This window comes from Pteronotus mesoamericanus, unplaced genomic scaffold (genome assembly GCF_021234165.1).
Source record: "Pteronotus mesoamericanus isolate MK-2021 breed Mesoamerican mustached bat unplaced genomic scaffold, CSHL_Meso_final contig_24, whole genome shotgun sequence".
In the NCBI taxonomy this organism is placed as follows: domain Eukaryota; kingdom Metazoa; phylum Chordata; class Mammalia; order Chiroptera; family Mormoopidae; genus Pteronotus; species Pteronotus mesoamericanus.
Window position 1 is genome coordinate 25,366,929 of NW_026555100.1, and position 21,366 is coordinate 25,388,294.

The window sequence follows — 21,366 nt, forward strand, 5'->3', positions numbered from 1 at the left end:
ATGTTCACATAAGCAGAATTTTCCATGTGAATAAAGGGGGAGAGAAGAGTCACCAACTGGATCCATTTGGGTGAATAAATGGTGCAGTCTGTCCTCTACAGCCCCTAAGGTTCGCTTTCTTTACTTTTTTTCTCACTTGGTGGGAATTCCTCTCCTTCTGGCACTCTTGGACCTGCCTATCAATGCCTGCTCTGGGGAAAAATACTATTACAATTAATAATAATAGTAATGATAGCTATTTTTTATTAAGCATCTACTATGTGTGAAGACTATATGAAGCACTTGAAATACTTTATACCAATTAATTTCACAAATAAGGGAACAGATTCAGAAATGCCATGCCATAATTTAAAGCTACATCTACCTGGCTTTGAACTCATTATCATTGTAGAGCAAGTATACATTTTCATAAAGGTGTTAATTCTTCTCTCTAGTAATAGCAAGAAAGAGCAATATTCCCTATTAAAGGAATTATTATTTTCTATTAAACTTGAGAAAGGTCTCTATAAGAGAAATTCAAGTCCTTATCAATGGGTCAATCACCTTAATTAAGAAAGAATTAAGAGAAACACAATCTAGAATACTCTTATTGTATTTTTCTTCTTCACATTTATCACAAAGGTATTTCTGTAATTATTTGAGTAGTTATTTGATTAATATTTTCTTCCCTTTTAACCTGTAATTAAGTCTGTTATGTTTCTTTATATAGTGTATAACTTATGTAGTATAGTCCTGGGCACAACACTAGGTATATAATCAATACTGGTTTAAGGCAGTGATTTTCAGCCTTTTTCATTTCATGGAACACGTAAACTAATTACTAAAATTCTGTAGCACACTAAAAAAATATATATTTTGCCAATCTGACAAAAATATAGATATAATTTTGATTCATTCACTATGGACAGCTATCGTGTTAGCTGTTGTCTTTTTTTTTTTTTTTTGAGGGCAAAATCAAGACTTTGTTTTTATTTTTTTAAAGTATATCTTATTGATTATGCTATTACAGTTTTCCCATTTTTTTCTCCCTTTTATTCCCCTTTACCTTTCCCCTCTTTTCACCAGCTTTCCCCCGCTTAATTCATATCCATGGGTCATACATATAAATTCTTTGGCCTCTCCATTTCCTACACTATTCTTAACCTCCCCCTGTCTATTTTGTACCTACCAGTTATGCTTCTCATTCCCTGTACTTTTCCCGCTACTCTCCCCTTTCCCCTCCCCCACTAATAACCCTCCATGTGATCTCCACTTCTGTGATTCTATTCTTGTTCTAGTTGTTTGCTTAGTTTTTATTTTTGTTTTAGGTTCAGTTGTTGATAGTTGTTTGTTGTCATTTTACTGTTCGTAGTTTTGATCTTCTTTTTCTTAGGTAAGTCCCTTTAACATTTCATATAATAAGGGCTTGGTGATGATGAACTCCTTTAACTTTATCTGGGAAGCACTTTATCTGTCCTTCCATTTCTAATATTCTTCAATGGCTTCCCACTGCACATAAGATAAAGTATAAAATCTTTAATATTGCTTACAAAGCCCCTTATGATCTGGCCCCTCTCTTAGTCTTGAGCTTCATCATCACTTTCTTCCTCATTCACCTCCAATCATGATGACCTTTTAGTTCCTCGAATGCACTTAATCCTACATTAGAACAGTTCCAATTTCATGTGTTCACTGCACAGAATTACCACCACTCATTTCTTGGCCTAGTTTCCTCTTGCTTACCTTTCAGGTACTCAGTGAAAACCTCAATTCCTCAGTGACGTTTTCTTTGACCCCTCGCCCCCTCATACCTCTGAAACTCAGTGTAGTTCGGCCTTTTTATCATGTGCTCTCTCGTAACGCACTCATTCCTTCTAAGCATTTATTAAGTGCATTTGAGTGTGTATGTAATTAGTTTTGTCTTCCCTCTCTAATATACTCTACATTAACAAAGGCAGAAACCACGTCTCTTATTTACCACTGTTTTCCCAGCACATAATATTTAATAAAAATTTTAAAAATACGTAAATAGCTATAAAGATATCAGAATATTAAAGTTTAAACATTTTACAAAAGCAAATATGTTTTTTTATATATTTACTCAATTTTATTTCCTGCCATTCTCTACTTTAAAGAGAAAATCTATATTTATTTTTCTGCCATAACTTCCTACAAATAGGTTTTAGGGAGCAGCAGTTCAGAACTGATCAGACAAAACCTGAAGAGATGTGAACAGTGTCTAAGTAAATGCACTGCTTTAGAGAGAGAGAGAGATTTATTACCAACATAGACCAAATATGTTGTAGAAAAGTTTATGTAAAAAATCCCATGAGTATATATTTTTCAAAAGAATAAATGTAAACAAGTCGCTTGGTCCTGCTGCTGTAGGAGGCTGCTCATTATACATGTGCCTGACTCCTTCCCCTTCTTTCCCCCTCCCTGCCACCTGCCATGCCCTTGTGACCGAAACTAAATTGAAGGTGGCCTCAGGAGTGCATGTTGCCGATGAAGTATGTCACATTTTTTTATGATATGAAAGTTAGAAAGTATTCTACAGCAGAAGAAATCAAGAAAAGAAAGAAAGCTGTCATTTTTTCTCTCAGTGCAGACAAAAAGTGTATCACTGAGGAAGGCAAAGAGAACTTGGTTCTTGACTGGAGATGCTGGCGTAGCCATAACCTATCCTTTCAAATATTTTGTGGGATTTTTGCTTCCTGAGAAAGATTGTCGCTATGTTTTGTTTGATCCAAGCTTTGAAACCAAGGAATTCAGGAAAGAGCAAATGCTGTATTTATTTGTTTTTTGTGTGTGTGTGTGTGAGCACCAGAGCTAGCACCACTGAAAAATAAAATGATCAATGCAAGCTCCAACGATGCAATCAAAAAGAAATTTCAAGGCATAAAACATGAATGTCATGCAAATGGACCAGAAGACCCAGGCTTGTATTGCTGAAAAGCTACGTGGGTCCTTAACTGTAGCTTTTGCAGGATGCCCTGTGTAGATCATCGTTCAGTGCCACACATCAAAAGCTTTCATGTTTTATGTTATCCTATTGCTTTATAAGTAAAGCAAATAGATTTAGGCCAGGGCCTCACTGAGGGGGAGCTACTTGTCATCTGTTAAACTAAATATCCTACAAACATGTGCCAACAGCCCTGAATAAATCTAAAATCTAAAGTTTAAAAACAGAATAAATATAAATATATATGAATAGATAAATAAATACAGCCGTGTAGATTAATAGATAGCTAAATAAACACTTTCCTGGAAGCTTACTTTGGAAACTGTTATTAGCGATTACTTTAAGGGAAGAAAACTAGCTATTGAGTGTCGAATAGGAGAATATCTACTTTATTTTATAACTTTCTTTACAGTATTGTTTAATTACGTGTATAACTTTTATTTTAAAATTTTAATTTTAAAAGAAGGGAGAGAAAATCCTATTCCCACCTGATTCTTTCAAGTAATGTTTAATAATTGAAGAAATTCCTTGAGGTGCCACAAAGTTAGAATCTCCTTCTTTCATCACCATTCCTTCAATAGAAGAGGTCAGAGGCTTCAAAATGCCATGAGCTAACAGTTCATCATAAAAACTGAAATAAATCAATATATACAATTATATATTATAATTAGCTCTAACATACCGTATTCTCCCACAAGAATTCTTACAGATTATAATATTAAATAACGAGAAATTGTCATATGATCAATTAAATGTATGTTTTGTGTTCATATAACATGATTTGGATGAAGAATAGAAATGTTTTGAGAATCCATAAATCTTTTGCTGACATTAACCAAAGGCCTATTTTCTTGTACATTCCAAATATAAACAGTCAGTGAATATGAACTAAAAGTTATTCAGTACACCAGTTTTAAACTGTTAACAATGACTTCCAACACAGCTATTTCGTCTTCTTCCTCAACACCAACATACATAATGATTCGTATTTAATGAACCCTTACTCTATTCCATCTAACATTTCATCGAGCTTCACGACAGCCCTATGACGCATGTATTAGTTTTCCCATTTTACTTAGGTAAACCTTTTATTGCTGACACCATCAAAAATGATATCATAATAATTTTACTGTATTACAAGAAGCAAAGTTTAACCCTGTTAAATATGGAGTTTATCTGTACATCATACAGCTAGTAAGACTGATTCCACCCCTCAACTAACTCACCTTTGGTGTTTTTTGACATAGTGAGGAGTGCGCGTGATGTACTGGGCACCCAAGTCGACTGTGCTCTGTGGATTATGAGGACTGCTGGTAGTCGTCATTCTTCCCCCTTGAATTAAAAAAATGTCTGCATTAGAATAACCTTTTGCAATTAATGCTATTCACCCCATGTTACCCCAAATGTATTACCTTATATCTGTATTAGAAAACATTTCTTTTTAAGTTGAAGATTTTTTGTCATCCAACATTGGTAGGAAATAGTTAAAAGAAAACTTGGTCACCAATTGCGTTATTTTTTTTAATGACACACGGATAACACAGCAGTGTTCAGCACTGTATCTGGTGCGTACAGCTACAAATTTGAATGAAAGGAATGAATGAATGAATAAAATAAACGCATTAATGAACTGCCAGAATGAATCAATCAATGAATGCTTTCACTCTTTGAGTCAGGATTCATGGAAACAACCGGATCGCATAAACTAGGTCTTCATTAGGTCTTGGTCAATGGGCTTTTTGGGATCCGCATAATTTGGACAAAACTGCAAAGGCACAGACAGGCCAAGATGAAAATCTATGTATTAGCCACAGCGGTAGGCCCAAGCTTGGCAAACTCCGTTCAGGATTACTTCCAAGCCGCTCGGGCCTGGCACAAGCTGGCGCAATACTCGCGTACCGCCACCAACCTAGCCGGGGTCGCCGCCCCCACCCTCCGTCCTCCTCGGGCCTTTTCCGGCGGCGGAAGTCTCCGATCACGTGACAAGGCGCGCACTGCGCAGGCTGGACCGCGCCGGGACTGGGTGAGCTACGTATTATTCCAACTTTCTCCGGTGGGGCCCTCGCCACCTTAGAAACCGGCATCGGCGCCGGCTTCTTTTCCTGCGTTTCGCCACTAGACAACCCACCTGAGTCCCCAGCTTTGTCCCACACAACGAGATGTAAAGGACAGGTCGCCTCCTTCCTCAGCAGCGCTGCGCACAAACTTCCTGTTAGCCCGGCACCCACGATCAGCACGCGCGCCATGGCCTGGTGTCTCCGCAGCGACAGTGCCCAGACTGAAGTGTTGTGGAAGGCAGGCCAAGGCCGGCCTAGCGCTGTCCCCTGAGCAGTCCCGCCAGTCGGCCTGCAGGGGGCAGTAGGGAGGTGATCGGAGCTGAGAGGCAGCTCAGCGAGAAGAGAGCGGCAAATTTAGGCTTTCCATTCAGTTGGAGGGCTAGGAGCCGGCTTCTAAAACTACGCTGGCACCATTAGATTAGCTGCAAACACCCGCCCGGCCCTCGCTTAGAAAAGCCTGCAAATCCTGTAGGTTAGTGCGACAACCCGCCTCCACACAGGGCTGGTGTTGACTACTGGAGACCCAGCCTCACATGCCTGCAGAGTAACTGTCTCTGTCTATGGGACCTTTGCTCTTTTAATATTCTAAGTCTGAAAGTAGGGACTGGAGGGTACATTCCAGCGAGGCTAGAGCAAGCTTTCCTCCAGTGCCTTATGGGCCGTTATTCACGTAACAGGAAAAGATTTTGGAATCAAGGAAATTTTTTTCTTAAACTAGCCCTTGGGCGTTGTGTTTATGTATCTTCTTGAACTTCAGTTTCTCCATCTGTGAAATGGGAATGATGATGTCTACATTTAAGATTTGTGAAGGTGAAAATTATTAGATTCACCAAAACTTTAGATCACTCAACTCTTCAGTAAATGTTTTATGTCAGAACACATTACAAATGCTTTAAGGGATATAAAGATTACTACTGTTCCCCTTCCCCAACAATGTCCTGGAAATTCTCAGTGAAACAACAAAAAGCAGTAAGAAGTCTGAACTATTAAAAAATAGAGCATTAAGTTGCACTGAATTGTGATTTTAAAAAAGTTTACCTAGAAAACTCTAGGGAAACAATAGCTATAAGAACTAAGAAAATTGACAATGGTAGCCACTTATAATGAAAACATTAAAAAAATTGCAAGTCCTACTTTATGTCCACATAATGAAGAAATTACCATACATTAAACTGGTGATGAATTAATATTACATATATCCAATAAAAGAACTAGAAGAAAATATAGGTGAAGCCATATAGTCTTAAGACATTTCTAAGCATAAAAATAAAAGGTGGAACTGAGAAGAAAAACGTGGAATGCATAATCATTACAACTCGTATGTTAAAATACACAAAAAATACAAATAGTGAACACATTTTTGGAACACCTATGAAAGGTGGAAGTTTAATAATTTTATTATATAAGATCTTTAAGGCATAATTAAATGATTATCCAAAAAGAAAATATTCACAGATTTAATAGAATCTTTGAACCTAAAAAAATAGAAAAGTCAAAAAATATATAAGAATGTTAACTCTTCTATATTCAAATACAAATTAAAATGAGAAGCCATTCTTCATTTGTTGGGAATTGCTCTTTTAAAATGTTACATGCCTATATTTGGCAAGAATGTAACAAAACACACTTTAATATTATTCCTGGTGGAAATGTAATCAGTTTACTGGAGTAGAGTTTGAAAATAAAATGTTATTAGAAACAGTGATATATACAATCGATAGAGGATTGAGTAGATTATGGCTATTCATATACCTATATGAAACTTCTTTAAAAACATGGTTTTTAATAGATAAAGATATATAGGAAACTACATATACTATAATGCTGAAAACCAGGGCTAAAAACTGGTAAAATCCCAGGTTCTTGTAAACACACAGAGATACAAATACATATGCAGTAGCAGAGAAAATATGAAAGGAAACATGCTATTCATTTCAAATGTTTTTTAAAGACCCAGATATATCTTTTTTAAAATTTTGTTACTTTTCAATTACAGTTGTCCCCATTTACCCCATTACTCTCCCCTGCCCTACCCACCCCCCATCTCCCACTTTCAAATCATCCCCCTCCCAACTGTCTTAGTCCATGTATCCTTTATACATGTGCCTTGACTTGACCCTTCTCCTTCGTCCCCAACCCTCCGTTATACCCCTTCCACCTCTCCTATGGTCACTGTCAGTTTGTTCTTTATTTCATGTCTCTGGTTCTATTTTGCTTGCTTGTTTGTTTTGTTGATTAGCTCCCACTTATAGGTGAGATCATATGGTATATATCTTTCACCACCTGGCTTATTTCACTTAGCATAATGCTCTCCAGCTCCATCCATGCTGTCTCAAAGTGTAGGAGTTCTTTCTGCTGCGTAGTATTCCATTGTGTAAATGTACCACAGTTTTTTGATCCACTCATTTACTGATGGGTACTTAGGCTGTTACCAGCACTTGGCTATTGTAAATAATGCTGTTATGAACTTTGGGGTGCATAAGTTCTTTTGAGTTAGTGTTTCAGGATTCTTAGAGTATACTCCCAGCAGTGGAACTGCTGGCTCAAAAGAAAGTTCCATTTTTAGTTTTCTGAGGAAATTCCATACTGTTTTCCACAGTGGATGCACCGGTTTGCATTCCCACCAACAGTGCACTAGGGTTCCCTTTTCACCACAACCTTGCCAGCACTTGTTGTTTGTTAATTTATCATGGCCATTCTGACCAGTGTTTAGTGGTATCTCATTGTGGTTTTAATGTGCATCTCTCTGATGGCTAGTGATGCTGAGCATCCTTTCATATGTCTCTAGGCCCTCTATGCATCCTCTTTGAGAAATGTCTGTTTAGGTCCTTTGCCCATTTTTTATTTGAATTGTTTGTCTTCCTGGTGTGGAGTCATGTGAGTTCTTTATGTATTTTAGAGATCAAACCCTTGTCCAAGGTATCATTGGCAAATATATTTTCCCATATAGTTGGGTCCCCTTTCATTTTGCTGATATTTTCTTTAGCCAAGACCCAGATATTTCTAACCATTTATTTGTTTGTTAGAAAAGCTAATATGCTAAACATAATAAGCTAATAAGTCCCTGCCTTACAGTTGTTTATAGTTCTCTGAAAGCAAAAGCTTCAATGTTATGATTCACAGCAACATTCTAAAATCTCAGACTTGTCTAGCTGGAAAAGATATTTAAGGTAGGCTATTCCAACACCCTCTGTCACCACCATTTTATATTCATAAATATAAACACTAAGTTTAAGTGAGCTTTTCTAAGATTACAAAGTATTTGTATGATGAAGCCAGGGCAGATCCTTATAGTCTTTTGAATCTGTCCTGCTCTTTTCCATCATCTCCTCTTGCTTTCTCATTTCTGTTAATAGTCTGATCATCTTGCACAATCAGGTCTAAAACCTCATAATTATCTTCAATAACTTCTCTTTTCTCATCCTTCATATCTATCAGTCCTCTGGTCTTTTTGACCTCCTCTGCTTTGTAATCCAATCCAATACAATAGTACACCAGAAAAGTCTGATTCCCACTTCCACCAGAAATGTACTGAAATGACTATTTTACCACATTCTGGTCAACTGTGGACATTTAGCATTCTGAAAAGTAATCACCAACAGATTAACCACTCCTTAAGTTCAAGCAATCATTAGTTATTAATAATAATAATAATAATAGTTTTCTAACTGGTCTCTCCACTCCTAGTCTGTGTTCTGTACCAAGCTTTGAGATCAGTCACACTACCATTCTCAAAAAGGTTTTAGTAATTCTCAATTCCATACAAAATCAAGTTTAACTGCTTGGCATAAAAAAGGATTCAGTGATATTTCCCCAACCAGTTTATATCTTATGTTGATAACCTTCATGTGCCTTGTGCTATAGCTAAATTGAATTATTTTATTTTCATTGAGGACATGCTCAGATTTTCCACTTATTTGTGGAAGTGGTAAACCATTGCTTATGCTCAAGAACTTTTGACATGTGTTTCCTGGAGTTGTGAATTTGCACTAATTCTTCACTCTCTTTTTCTTTTCTCCTTTGATCAACAATATGCTCTTTATAAAGTTAGCCAGAATTTGGAATTGTTGTGACCATTGAATAGAGCTAATCATGGTGGCCGTGATTTCTCATTACTTTAATCTTTAGGGATTGGTGTAGCCACCACCCCATTCCCCATTCTCAACCTCCAGAATGGATTACATTAGTCCAAAAGCACACATGTATCTTTCAGGGAAAGTTGGGAATAACTAGATGACCTAGATAAAGTAGGATTGCAAAATAGCTGGGACATGTACTTATATTTACTCTTCCTAGTCACTTTGACCTTTTCCTTTAACTTCTTTCCTATTCCTGATTTTTGCAAGACTGACTCCTGTTAATCAAGTCAAGTTTACAAGTCACCTAAAGGGGCCCTCTCTAATTACTTGACCTAAAACAGCCACTCAGTGACCCTATTCTTTTTAACCTGTTTTGTTTACTTCATAACAATCACTTTTAGAAGTTATCTTGCTTTTTTGCCTGTTTACTGATTTATTGTTTATTTATTGTCTTTATCCTACTAGAATTTAAGAACCAAGAGGCAGGGACATTGTCATGTTCAATGTAGTATCCCTGGCAACTAAAATCAAACTTAGAATTCTCAGAAACTGAGAGTTCACTAACTTTTGGCCTAGAAGGTATAGAAAAGCCTTTTGAAGATAATACTTCAAGTAAGATAGGCTGAATGGCAATTCAGTTGGATGATTGCAATATTAAATATCCTTTTTCATATAGTATTTTTAATGGTTTAATATGACTGTAATAATTTAAAATAGCATGCCAGTTAGCAAAGGATATTTACTAGTGTGATGCACAGTTCTATCTTCACTTAACTGTTATTGATAATAACACAGTTATTATCTGTGTTATTGATAATAACTTAGGTAATCTTTGATGGCATATCTAACAGTGTTAGATGATGTAAAAACAAGATGAATAGTTCCATGGGGGTATTTTATAATCTGGATTTTAAGTATTTTAATAGGCAGTCACTGAAACAAATTTAACCAAAAGAAAATTGGACAAGGATATTTAAAGTTTTACCCTTGTATCTAAAAACTAATTTTATTGAATCAAGGAAAGAGGTTTAGAATTTTGGTTGACCCCAATTATTATGCATTAAAAGTATAATAGAGGTGTCAAGACAAAAGTAAATATGAGAATGTGCCATGATTAATGAATTATAATGTGCAGAAAAAGAGAGATGAGAGTCCCACACTTTAGACTGGCCAGACCACATCTAGAATACTAAATTCAGTGCAGGATCCCAGATTTTAAGATCATTCAGAAAGTGCTACCATTCCAACAAAAACTGACCAAGATGGTAAGGAGGCCTGAAGTTACCTTGTTTGAGCAGGTAAAGAGGATAGAGATTTCTAGTCCAGAGAAGACCTCAGGAGAACAGGAAATCTATCTTCAAATATGTGAGAGACCTTAGGGAGAAAAAAAAATTAAACATTTTCAGTATCCTGAAACAATCAAAGAATAGTACAAGAAGGCAGATTCTGTCTTAATTCAAATAACATGTTTAAGGAATAATTTCAGGTAGATACATCTCCAGCAGACTGCTGGTCAAGATGGAGGTGTAGTTAGTCACACTTCACCTCCTCATACAAACAAGAGAGAATTACAGCTATATCTCAAAACAAATAACCAGAACTGTCAACAAATTGAACTGTATGAAAATCCAACAACCAAGCATATAAAGAAGCCACATTCTTCTAGACAGGTAGAAGGGGCAGGGTCGCGGGGATGTGGGGAGGGGAGCAGAGGTGTGGCCTGGAAAGGTAGCAGTGGCTGTGGAACAGGTGGTTGCACGTTCACTGTGTTTTGGATAAAAATCAGGAGGGATACCTTGGAAGCTGGCAATCCCATCCCCAAGCCAGACCACACAGTCTAGGGTTCCAGAGCCAGGAAGATAAATCCCCATAACTCCTGGCCATAAAAACCAGTAGGGGTTGGGGCAGCAGAAGAAATTGTTGGATTTTTCAGGAGAGTCCATTTAAATGGCCCAAATGGACTTAGAACATTCGCAAGCCCACCCACACTGGGATTCACCACAGAACAATAGCTGGAAGGGTGCCTGACACATACAGGAAGTGGGTGAAGTGACTGGGAACAGGGCAGGTGCTGGGCAAACCTCCAGAAACTACGCAGTGGTATTGTCCCCTCTCCAAAACCTCTCCCCACACAGAGCCACAAAGTAGTGAAGTGGGTTGCCCTGCCCTGGCAATTACCTAAGGTGCTGCCCCCACACAACTTACAGGTGCCTTATTTAAGACAGGGAGTCAAAGCGCCTCTACCTGATAGAGAAATAAACACAGGGAGGCTGCCAAATTGAAGAGACAAAGAAATATGGTCCAAATGAGAGCTCAGAACAAAACCCCAGAAAAAGAACTAAATGAAATAGAGATAACCAACCTATCAGATGCAGAGTTCAAAACACTGGTGATCAGGTTGCTCAAAGAACTCATTGAGTATGGCAAAAGCATAAGGGAAGAAAAAAAGGGTACACTAAGTGAAATAAGGAAAAATCTACAGGGAATCAACAGTGCAGAGAATGAAGCCAAGAATCAAATCAGTAGTTTAGAACACAAGGAAGGAAAAAACATTCAATCAGAAGATCAGGAAGAAAAAAGAAATAAAAAAATGAGGATAGAATATGAAGCCTCTAGGACAACTTTAAATGTACCAACATCCAAATCATAGGAGTGCCAGAAGGAGAAGAGGAAGAGCAAGAAATTGAAAACTTTTTTGAAAAAATAATGAAAGAAAACCCCTAATTTGGTGACAGAAATAAACATGCAAGTCCAGGAAGCACAGAGAATCCCAAACAAGTTGGACCCAAAGAGGACAACACCAAGATACATTATAATTAAAATGCCAAAGGTTAAAGATAAAGAGGGAATCTTAAAAGCAGCAAGAGAAAAGCGATTACGTACAAAGGAGTTCCCATAAACTATCAGCTGATTTCTCAAAAGAAACATTGCAGGCCAGAAAGTACTGGCAAGAAGTATTCAAAATGAGGAACAGCAAGAACCTACAACCTAGACTACTCTATCCAGCAAAGCTGTAATTTAGAATGGGTGGACAGATAAAGTGCTCCCCAGGCAAGGTAAAGCTAAGAGTTGATCATCATCAAGCCCTTATTATATTAAATGTTAAAGGGACTTATTTAAGAAAAAGAAGAAAATCAAAACTATGAACGTTAAAATAGCAACAAATTCACAACTATTAACGACTGAATCTAAAAAAGAAAGCTAAGCAACCAGAACAGGAACAGAATCATAGATATGAAGATCATTTGGAAGGTTATCAGCTGGGAGGGGGAAGGGGGAGAATGGGAGAAAACATGCAGGGATTAAGAAACATAATTGGTAGGCACAAAAGACAGGGGAATGTCAAGAACAGTATAAAAAATGTAGATACCAAAGACTTATATGCATGACCCATGGCCATGAGAACTAAGCAGGGGAATTGCTGGAGGGAAGGGGGGTACCAGGCAGAGAGGAGCAAATGAGGAAAAATTTGGAGCAATGGTAATAGCATACCATATTTTGCCATGTAAAAATAGCATACTCTATTTTTTGCCCAAATTTTTGAGGGAAGAATAAAAATGTGCATAAAAACATGGATGTGCATTATACACAGAAAAAACCCCCACCAAAACAAAAAACAAAAGAGTAATCAATGAAATATATCTAAAAAATAAAAAGAAATAGATTCCCTCATTAAGTAGCTTTCTTGGTTCAGAAACCTTCAAGTAAAAACTGGATGAACACTTAATTGGGGACATTGCAAAAGTAATTGAAGTTATTTTGTAGAACAGTAGTCTTCAAAATGAGGCACATATAAGTAAATGAAGATTTCCTTCCTCAAGATATACACATACACACGCACACACACATACATACATACATATATTTGCAGACATCATTTATTATTTCTTTAGTCCAAACATATTCAAAATGAAAACTAAAAGAATACTTTTCACTTGAAACAATTAAACTAGATTCTACTAGTATGTAATGCTTAGCATATTACAGCAATAAAAATGGTAATCCATTGTCTTCTAAACCTACAAAAGCCAAGATGGTTGCAACAGTGTCATAAGGATAGAATATTACCATAAAAAACCTGCAAATTACAGTAATAGTAGATGAGTATTTTTACTGTAGTTCACTGGAAAGGGGACAAATGTTAAAAGTGAACAGTACAGCTGGTGAACAATCACTATGTAAATTTGTCCATGTGATGTTTTAATGTTTTTTTCATGGCATGTAAAAACTGAAGCTGAATGTCACTTTACTCTAATTTTCTATAACACTTAAAAATGTGCCATTTTTTGGGTGCCACAACAGTTTTCATTAGTGGCAGAGCATAACATGGATTGCAAACTTTAGATATATGAAATGGGAAAAAAGAAATAAAAGAGTAAAAAAAAGAACTATTCTGTAAAAAACACTGCCAATAAACCACTCATTTAAAAGCAGTTTGGTAAAGGCTTCAAAATTCAATATTAATTTCTGATAAGAACTTCAAGTACTATATGTCAGAAAGTATAAAAAATGTTTTAAACAGGATGAAGAACCTTTAAGTCCCCCAAAATGGAAACTATTAGATATCTGTGTCCACAAAATATATGCAATAGGGCAAGACTTTTCTTCAAACATGGAGGACCTCATTCAAAGAGGGGAAACAAAGGACAGATTTAATTTAAGTTATATTGCCCAGTACATGAAACTAAATATGTGCATCATTTGCTAGTTTACTAAATAGTAGTTTTCATGATTCAAAACTAGTTAGCTACCATATCAAGTTCATTTCTGTTTTTACCAAGATAGAGTGGAGAAGTCTTACATACTGACAAACAGCTTAAATGGCCACACTTACTTACCCTACTCATAGCTTGAAACATAAAAAACTGATATGTACTAAATGCTTCAAGCATAAAATTAAATATCCTTTGCCATTCTTGCAGTTTACTGGAACTTGTAATAAAGATAGACAATATTCTAGCAGCTACAAACTTCTTTTCACAGAATTGTTTAGAGATTCATATAAAAATAAAAGTCGTCATCCCAGACTTAAATTCAGAACCTCTTGGCTGCTGACATCAGTTCAGGAATTGTGCAAAATTAATGACATTTTTCTGTCCCCCAAATAGAAAATGCAAACACTTAAGATCTTTTCTCTGAAAACTGCAGTGTTCTTAACATCTGATTTACTTGCTGCTTTTGGAATCTGACTGCTTTTAAGTGTCATTATTTATGTACATCTAGTTGATTGACTTTTCCAAGCAATCTCTCAAGTGACCTGCTTCAATATTCACATTCATGCTAATAGTCAACAAGAGACTTACTAAAATAACCAACTTCCTCCTTCTCTTTCCCTCCCAAACACAGCAGACTCCCTCCCACAGAGAACACAAAGCTATTAACTAAAGAACAATTCTACTAATTTTAAAGATACTGCAATTTTTATACACTTCACTGATTTTTTTTAACATTTTACAGTTGTTTCACTTTGATTTTTGTTATTTATTTCAAACTAAATGATTTCCTTTTGGAATATGCTCATAGATGTGTTAAGATTTATGTGAGCACACCCTGGTCACAGCAAGCAGATAAAATGCCCCCATCATTTCGCAAACTATTCTCTCCTGGAAAAAAAGGATAAAAGAATTTTTCCCCTGTTGCCTCCTATTGCAAATTTCAATGTTAATGAGTTCAGAGTACACATTAGTGCATTTTGATGAGTGCCTAACAAGCTTCTGCTGAATGGGGGTGGGGAAAGCCATTAAAAAAGATTTTCCAACTGCACTATTTATGTTTCCAACATTAGTAGACAGAAACAGTAATACTTAAACAAATGGTGAAGCAGAGGATATTTTTTGACTCAAAGGACCTGCATTGAATTGGGCATGTCCTTTTAAAAACTTCCTTTTGTTGTAGATAGTTTAATATATGGTCATTCCTCAGTCCTTAATTCTCCAAGCCTAGATTTATAAATTAATAACATGGATCATGTTGTGAAATTGGGGAAATAATGTACACCTCATAATCAAAAGATACTCCTCACATCAAGGAAATGATCAAAAAGCTGTGTTACATTCCAAAGCCAAAAAAATTAACAAAAATGCAAACATCATGAAGAATGTGCCACTGCCAAGACTTTGCAAACTGTGGGACTGCACTGACACTGTCCTGTGCAGCAGCCTTATATCTGCCAAGTGCCACTTCCAAAGCCAAATGTCCGTGCTATGCCAGCTCTTGGAGCAGGTCCTCTTCTACCCCTGTCATCCATCATTCCATCACCCACTATTCCCTGGGGACCGCCAGGACCTCAGTCATTTGCCTGATATCCCTGTGATCATCACCACCACATCTGGTTTCTTGTTTCCTTGCAGCACTTGTTCTTTTTCTTCCACATTTGAATGCAGTTCCCCTCGACACGTAGTTGGTTTTGCAATTAAGATTCTCTAAACTGGCTTAGGGTGTTCAAAAACTACAAAACCAAATTTGGACGCTTTCTTCCAATACCATTGGTATGGATGTGAAGTTCAACAACACTGCCAAAATTCACAAAGAACTCTTCCAGTTCACTTTTTTAAAAAAATCAATATTATGTGGCAAGTTACAAACAGAAAGTTGAGGATGTCTGGATACCAAATTATCTTACAGTTTTCAGATTCATTCTGTTTACTATCTCCTCTGCCTGGTTTTGGTCTTCTACGGGGGAAACCAGTTAGTTCTCTAGGTCACTGTTCATGTATACTAGGTGGCTGAGACCTAACTTCTGGTTTAGCTCCAATTCTCAACTGTGAGACCAATGCTTCAACATTGGGTGAAATTCCAGGGGAAGAAAAGGTAGTGCTACAAGGAAGATTTTTACTTGTCACTGAAGCCCAGGAAAAAGCCTTTGGTTGTTCTTGTGGCAGAGAAACAGGTTCAGCAGAAGGATAAGAAGTAGACTTCTCTAAGTCTGCTAAGTTCTTATCTTTCTCTGGTGGTTTCAGCTCTTCAGTCTTTGTTTCAGATTCTGGCTCAGGTTCAAGTTTGAGAGAATACTTCTAAAGACTCCTCTATGTCATTAGTCATAGGGTGACCTTCTTAGTGTCCACTGTTAACATTTTCTTGTACAGGTTCTGGAGATGGTTGCCTTTCTTCTTGTTCATCTTCTACTTCATCTCCTGATTCTCCATCCAATTCTGATTCAGAATCACCAAATTCTTCATCCTCATAATGAAACATATTCTGTATGTAAAACTGTTAGGAACTGCCCCGCTTGGTTTCAAGGACTGTAGCCTCACCAACAGGTGAGAGGGTCCCAAGACTAGAGCAAAGCAAGGAGGCCTTGGGAAAATAGGCCACGGAGGAGACAAAACCTGTCCCCCTGGCAGGGGCTGTGCCCTCACACCACCCTGCTTGGCCCCGTAGCATGGCTGGTTAGACCCCTCAATGGCACGGGCAACCTAAGATAGGCACGGTCACATGGGGCCATCATGGGAAGGACTTGGAGGACACGGAAAAATGGCAAAAGACCCTCACCCCTCGGCTTTGTCATGGTCAGAGTCCTCATTCTATCTGAAAGAAGTATCCTTATCTCTTGGCTGCTCTGCTCCGCCCGCCTGGCTCAGGCTTGAAACGATACTAGAAGCAGCCCTAAACTGGATGGAACAGTTCTCCGGGGAAATCAGGCCTAGAAGTAAATTACTCTTCTTGAAGCGTGCTTTCTTTTTCCTAAAGCTATGATAACTGGCTCACGCTGGGAAGGAAATTTACATTATTCATAGACCCTGACCCTAAATCATTTGGGGTTCTTATGTTTACTCATCTTGGACCCATGCAAATCGGTGTGTTCCTGCCCTTTGTCTTCCTCATACATCACCTATTCTCTGTAAACATATTGATGTAATGAGATTACCTGTACATTCCTACTACCTAGCCCCCATTGATAACCCTTTCCATAAAAGCCTTTGAACACAGAGGCTCAAGGCATTCTGCACTAGAGGAAATCACCACCCCCTTTCCCTGGCAGACCGAGAAGTGTCTGGAACGACTTATTTTACTTCCCTATCTGTGGCGGCATTGAGCAGCTCTGCGGGACAGAGCTCCTCCCCCTCATAAAACTTATTTGGAACAGGTCCTTTAGAAGCCAGAACAAAAGTTTGCATAAACTTCCTCTGCTGTCCACTATTAGACAGCAAACTCATGACTTGGACAACTACTTCATCACTCAAGGTTGCTTGAGCATCCACATAACAAATTTTGGTATGACATCCACTGAAGTTCAGAGACAATACTGTGTAGTGTATATCATTTTCACCATAAACAGCCTCCTGGGGCTTTCCACTAACATCTACTCTGCCAAGAACATAGCAAGAATGTCTGTCATAAAGCCTATGCAAATATTCTGGAGCTTTATTCAGCAAAGTAAAATATTGCCTCACAAACTCCTGGCCTACAAATAGCAGACTAGGCTGCTCCATAACCATGTCATTGCTGCACAATGTCAAATGCTGTCACATTGACTGAAGGAAAATTTCACTTTCAATTGAACTGAATGTGACCCCAGATTTGATTGGTTGCAGTAACTCCTGCTTGGCAATAAATGAGCACCCTGTAAGCCAAAACATGTACACTATCCAGATAACCAGCTCTAATTTTAAGGGAATCAATTTCTACCTCCTCAACTGCTGAAAATACATTTCACAAGTATATCTGTAAAAGCCTTGTGGTCAAGCAGATTCTCCTTTCCCATTTTCCCTTTCACAATTTGCTCTTTTATAACTTTACAAAATAAATATTTATCCCTCATTTTTCTGTAATCTTACTATGGGGTATTGCCTTGGGGACTAAAAACATTTGTTCTTTCAAACAAGGAACAGTTTCAAACATTAGAATTGACATTAATAAAGTGAGTGATCAAATCAGCCTGTCATTTAGTTTCCCTGCCTTCAGGAAAATTTAAGAAGAACCCAATTAAACAGTCAGCTGAAATTCTTTAAAATAATTTTTTATTATAAATCGTATTTTTAAAAAATTTAGATATAACTGAGATATGACATTATATTAGTTTAAAATATATAATATGTTGATTTAATACATTGATATATCACAACATAATTAACACCTTGTTGTTAACTAACATCTCCATCCCATCACATAATTACCATTTATTTTTCATGGTAAAAATATTTATGATTTGCTTTCTAAGCAGCTTTCAAATATATAATACAGTGTTATTAACTATAATTACCATGCTGTACATTAGATCCTTTAGATCTTCAGAATTTATTCATCTTCTAACTAGAAGTGCATATTCTTTGATCAGCATAACCCCATTTCTCCCAAACATCAGCCTTTGGTTACCACCATTCTAATCTCAGTTTCTATGAGTTTAGCTCTTTTTGGATTCCAAATATAAGTGAGATCATAAATTATTTGTCTTCAACTGATTTATTCCACTTAGCCTAATACCTTCAAGGTGCATCCATATTGTAACAAATGACAGAACTTCCTTTTTATGGTCTAGTAATAGTCCAGTGTGTGTGTGTGTGTGTGTGTATGTGTGTGTGTGTGTGTGTGTGTGTTTATAAACACACACCATGTTTCCTTTATTTTATATTTGCAGACACTTAGCTTGTTTTTATATCTTGGCTTTTGTGAATAATATACTGCAATGAACATGGAGTTCCAAATATTTTTTGAGATCTTGCTTTTATGTCTTTTGGAATTACCCAGAAGTATAACTGCAAGATTATAGTTAGTTCTATTTTTTAATTTATTAAGAAATCTCCATACTATTTTCCATAGTGGCTGTACAAATTTATACTTTTACAAACAGTGCACAAGTGTTCTCTTTATTCCATGTCATCACCAGCATTTGTTGTTTCTTATCTTTTTTTATGAGAGCCATTCTAACAGTTGTGAGGTGATATCTCATTGTGATTTTGATTTGCTTTTCCCTAATGACTCGTGATGTTGAGTATCTTTTTATGTACTTATTGGCTATTTAAAAATCTTGTTTTGGAAAATATCTCTTTAGATTCTCCTCCCATTTTCAATTGAATTATTTGTGGTTTTTTTGCTAGAGACTTATGAGTTTTTTATATATTTTGGATATTTACCACATATATGATTTACAAATTATTTTCACCCATTCATTAGGTTGGCATTTCATTCTGTTGTTAGTTTCCTTTGACATGGAGAAGCATTTTAACACCTGTTTATTTTTGCTTTTATAAACTTTGCTTTTGGTGTCAAGTCCAAAAAAATTATTTTGCTAACTAAGATCCAGCAGCTTACTCCCATGTTTTCCTTTAGGAATTTTTTTTTTTACAGTTTTAGGTATTACTTTCAATTATTTAATCTATTTTGAGTTAATTTTCTATATGATATAAGATAGGGGTCTAGTTTCATTCTTTTGCATGTGCCTATTCAATTTTCCCAACACAATTTATGTAAAAGACTGTCCTTTCCCTATTGTATATTCTTGGCTTTTTTTGTTGTAAATTAATTGACCATATATGCATAAGTTTATTTATGGGTTATCCTATTCCATTGACCTGTGTGTCTGTTTTTATGCCATATATCATACTTTTTACTATAGTTTTGTAATAGTTTAATAACAGGAAGTACAATATTTCCAACTTTGTTCTTTCTTCTGAAGATTAACCCACCACAATCAGATCATTGGAGAATTCTGGATTTAACTTTTTTTACCTTACTATTCAGTTTTATGTTTTCCTGTTACTAATTAACATTGTTTCATTTCAATTTGAAAAAGTACCTTTAACATTTCTCATAAGGCCCATGGAGTGGTGATAAATTCTTTCTGCTTTTGCTTGTCTGGAAAATTCTTTATCTCTCCTTCAATTCTGAATGTCAACATTGCTGGGTAGGATTCTAGGTGGTAAGTTTTTTTCTTTTAGCACTTTGAATATATCATGCAGTCTCCCCTCTGGCCCTTGCAAAGTTTCTGCTGAAAAAAGTTCTGAAAAATCTTATGTGGTTCCCTTGTACGTAACAAGTTGTTTTTCTCTTACTGCTTTCAAGATTCCATCCTTGTCTTTAACTTTTGACAATTTAATTATAATGTGTCTTGGTGTGGGTCTCTTTCAGTTGTCTTATTTGGAACTTTCCTGGTTTCCTGGATCTGGATGTCTGTGTCTTTCCCCAGACTGAGGAAGTTTTCAGCCATTATACTTTTAAATATCCTGCCCCTTTCTTTCTACTCCTTCTGGGACCTCTATGTGTGTATTGGTCCACTGTGGTGGGTTTTTTTTTTTTTCTCTCCTCTAATTGGATGGATTCCACTTCCTCTTCCAGTTTGCTAATCTTTTCTTTTGCTTGGTATAGTTGGCTGTTGAACCCCTCTATTAATATTTCAGTTCAGTTACTATATTCTTCAGCTCTGTGATTTCTGTTTGGTACTTTTGAAGATTTTCCATCTCTTTTTGAAACTCTCACATTATTTATGCATTTTTCTGATCTTGAGGAGTATATATATATGAACATTATTTTGAATTCTTTCTCAGGTTAGTCACTTATCTTGGTTTCACTAACATCTGTTTCTAGAGTTTTATATTATTCTTGTGTTTAAAACATATTTCCTTTCTTTCTTTCTTTCTTTCTTTCTTTCTTTCTTTCTTTCTTTCTTTCTTTCTTTCTTTCTTTCTTTCCTCTCTATGTTGGTTTCTGTGCATTAGCTAAAATAGTCACCTCTGTTAGCCTTGACAGAGTGGTTTCAGGTAAGTGATTAACTTCATGAATCAGACTGGTCTATACTCTATTTGTCTGACCTTTGTGATTACCCAAATCAACAGTTTTGTTCTTAGTGGCTCCCAGTAGTTGAGACCATGGCAAGACTCACCAGTGGCCCAAAGGGGAGGATAGCAGTAAGTATCCAGATACTTGCTAAATTAGATACCTGATCCTCAGTCAGCAGTTTTGGAAGTTTGCACAATATAGACCCCTCTTAGGGAAAGAGAGAGATGGGCATTTTTTCTAGCTCCCTGTGCATTGAACCTTGAGGTGATAGATGCCCTGAGTGCTCATGCCCATTAATAACTGCTTGTTTGCTATAACCTTATGTGTCTTGAGGATGCAGGTATGGCTGGCTTTCAAACACAGGTATTTGGGAAAGGAGGTCCATTGCCAGGGTGAATGACTTAAATGCCGGGTCCCTAGATATGGTGTTGAAACACTTTGCTCTCAAGAAAAAGCTGGGAGTTTGGGAATCCCTCCAAATTGTAGGTGTTGTGCTGAGTGGGATTTATGGTGTGAGTGTGTTTCACCTTCTCTACACATTTTGATGTGGACATTTTCTTACTTGCCTGATGCG

The 21,366-nt window shown here is 36.8% G+C and overlaps 1 protein-coding gene and 2 pseudogenes across 1 annotated transcript in view; 1 reads left to right on the forward strand and 2 right to left on the reverse strand.

Moving 5' to 3' along the window:
- Positions 1-5,265, reverse strand: part of RNLS (renalase, FAD dependent amine oxidase) — a 255,015-nt gene extending 249,750 nt beyond the window's left edge. The window contains exons 1-3 of the mRNA XM_054572806.1: positions 5,070-5,265; positions 4,168-4,273; positions 3,430-3,572 (exon numbers count right to left, since the gene is read on the reverse strand). Coding sequence (XP_054428781.1) covers positions 3,430-3,572; positions 4,168-4,273; positions 5,070-5,187 — 367 coding nt within the window. The 5' untranslated portion in view covers positions 5,188-5,265. The remainder of the gene's footprint in view (positions 1-3,429; positions 3,573-4,167; positions 4,274-5,069) is intronic.
- Positions 2,466-2,980, forward strand: LOC129069993 (destrin-like; annotated as a pseudogene).
- A 9,900-nt stretch (positions 5,266-15,165) lies between the features above and the next one.
- On the reverse strand, positions 15,166-17,515 carry LOC129069752 (ras GTPase-activating protein-binding protein 2-like; annotated as a pseudogene).
- Between the last annotated feature and the right edge of the window lie 3,851 nt (positions 17,516-21,366).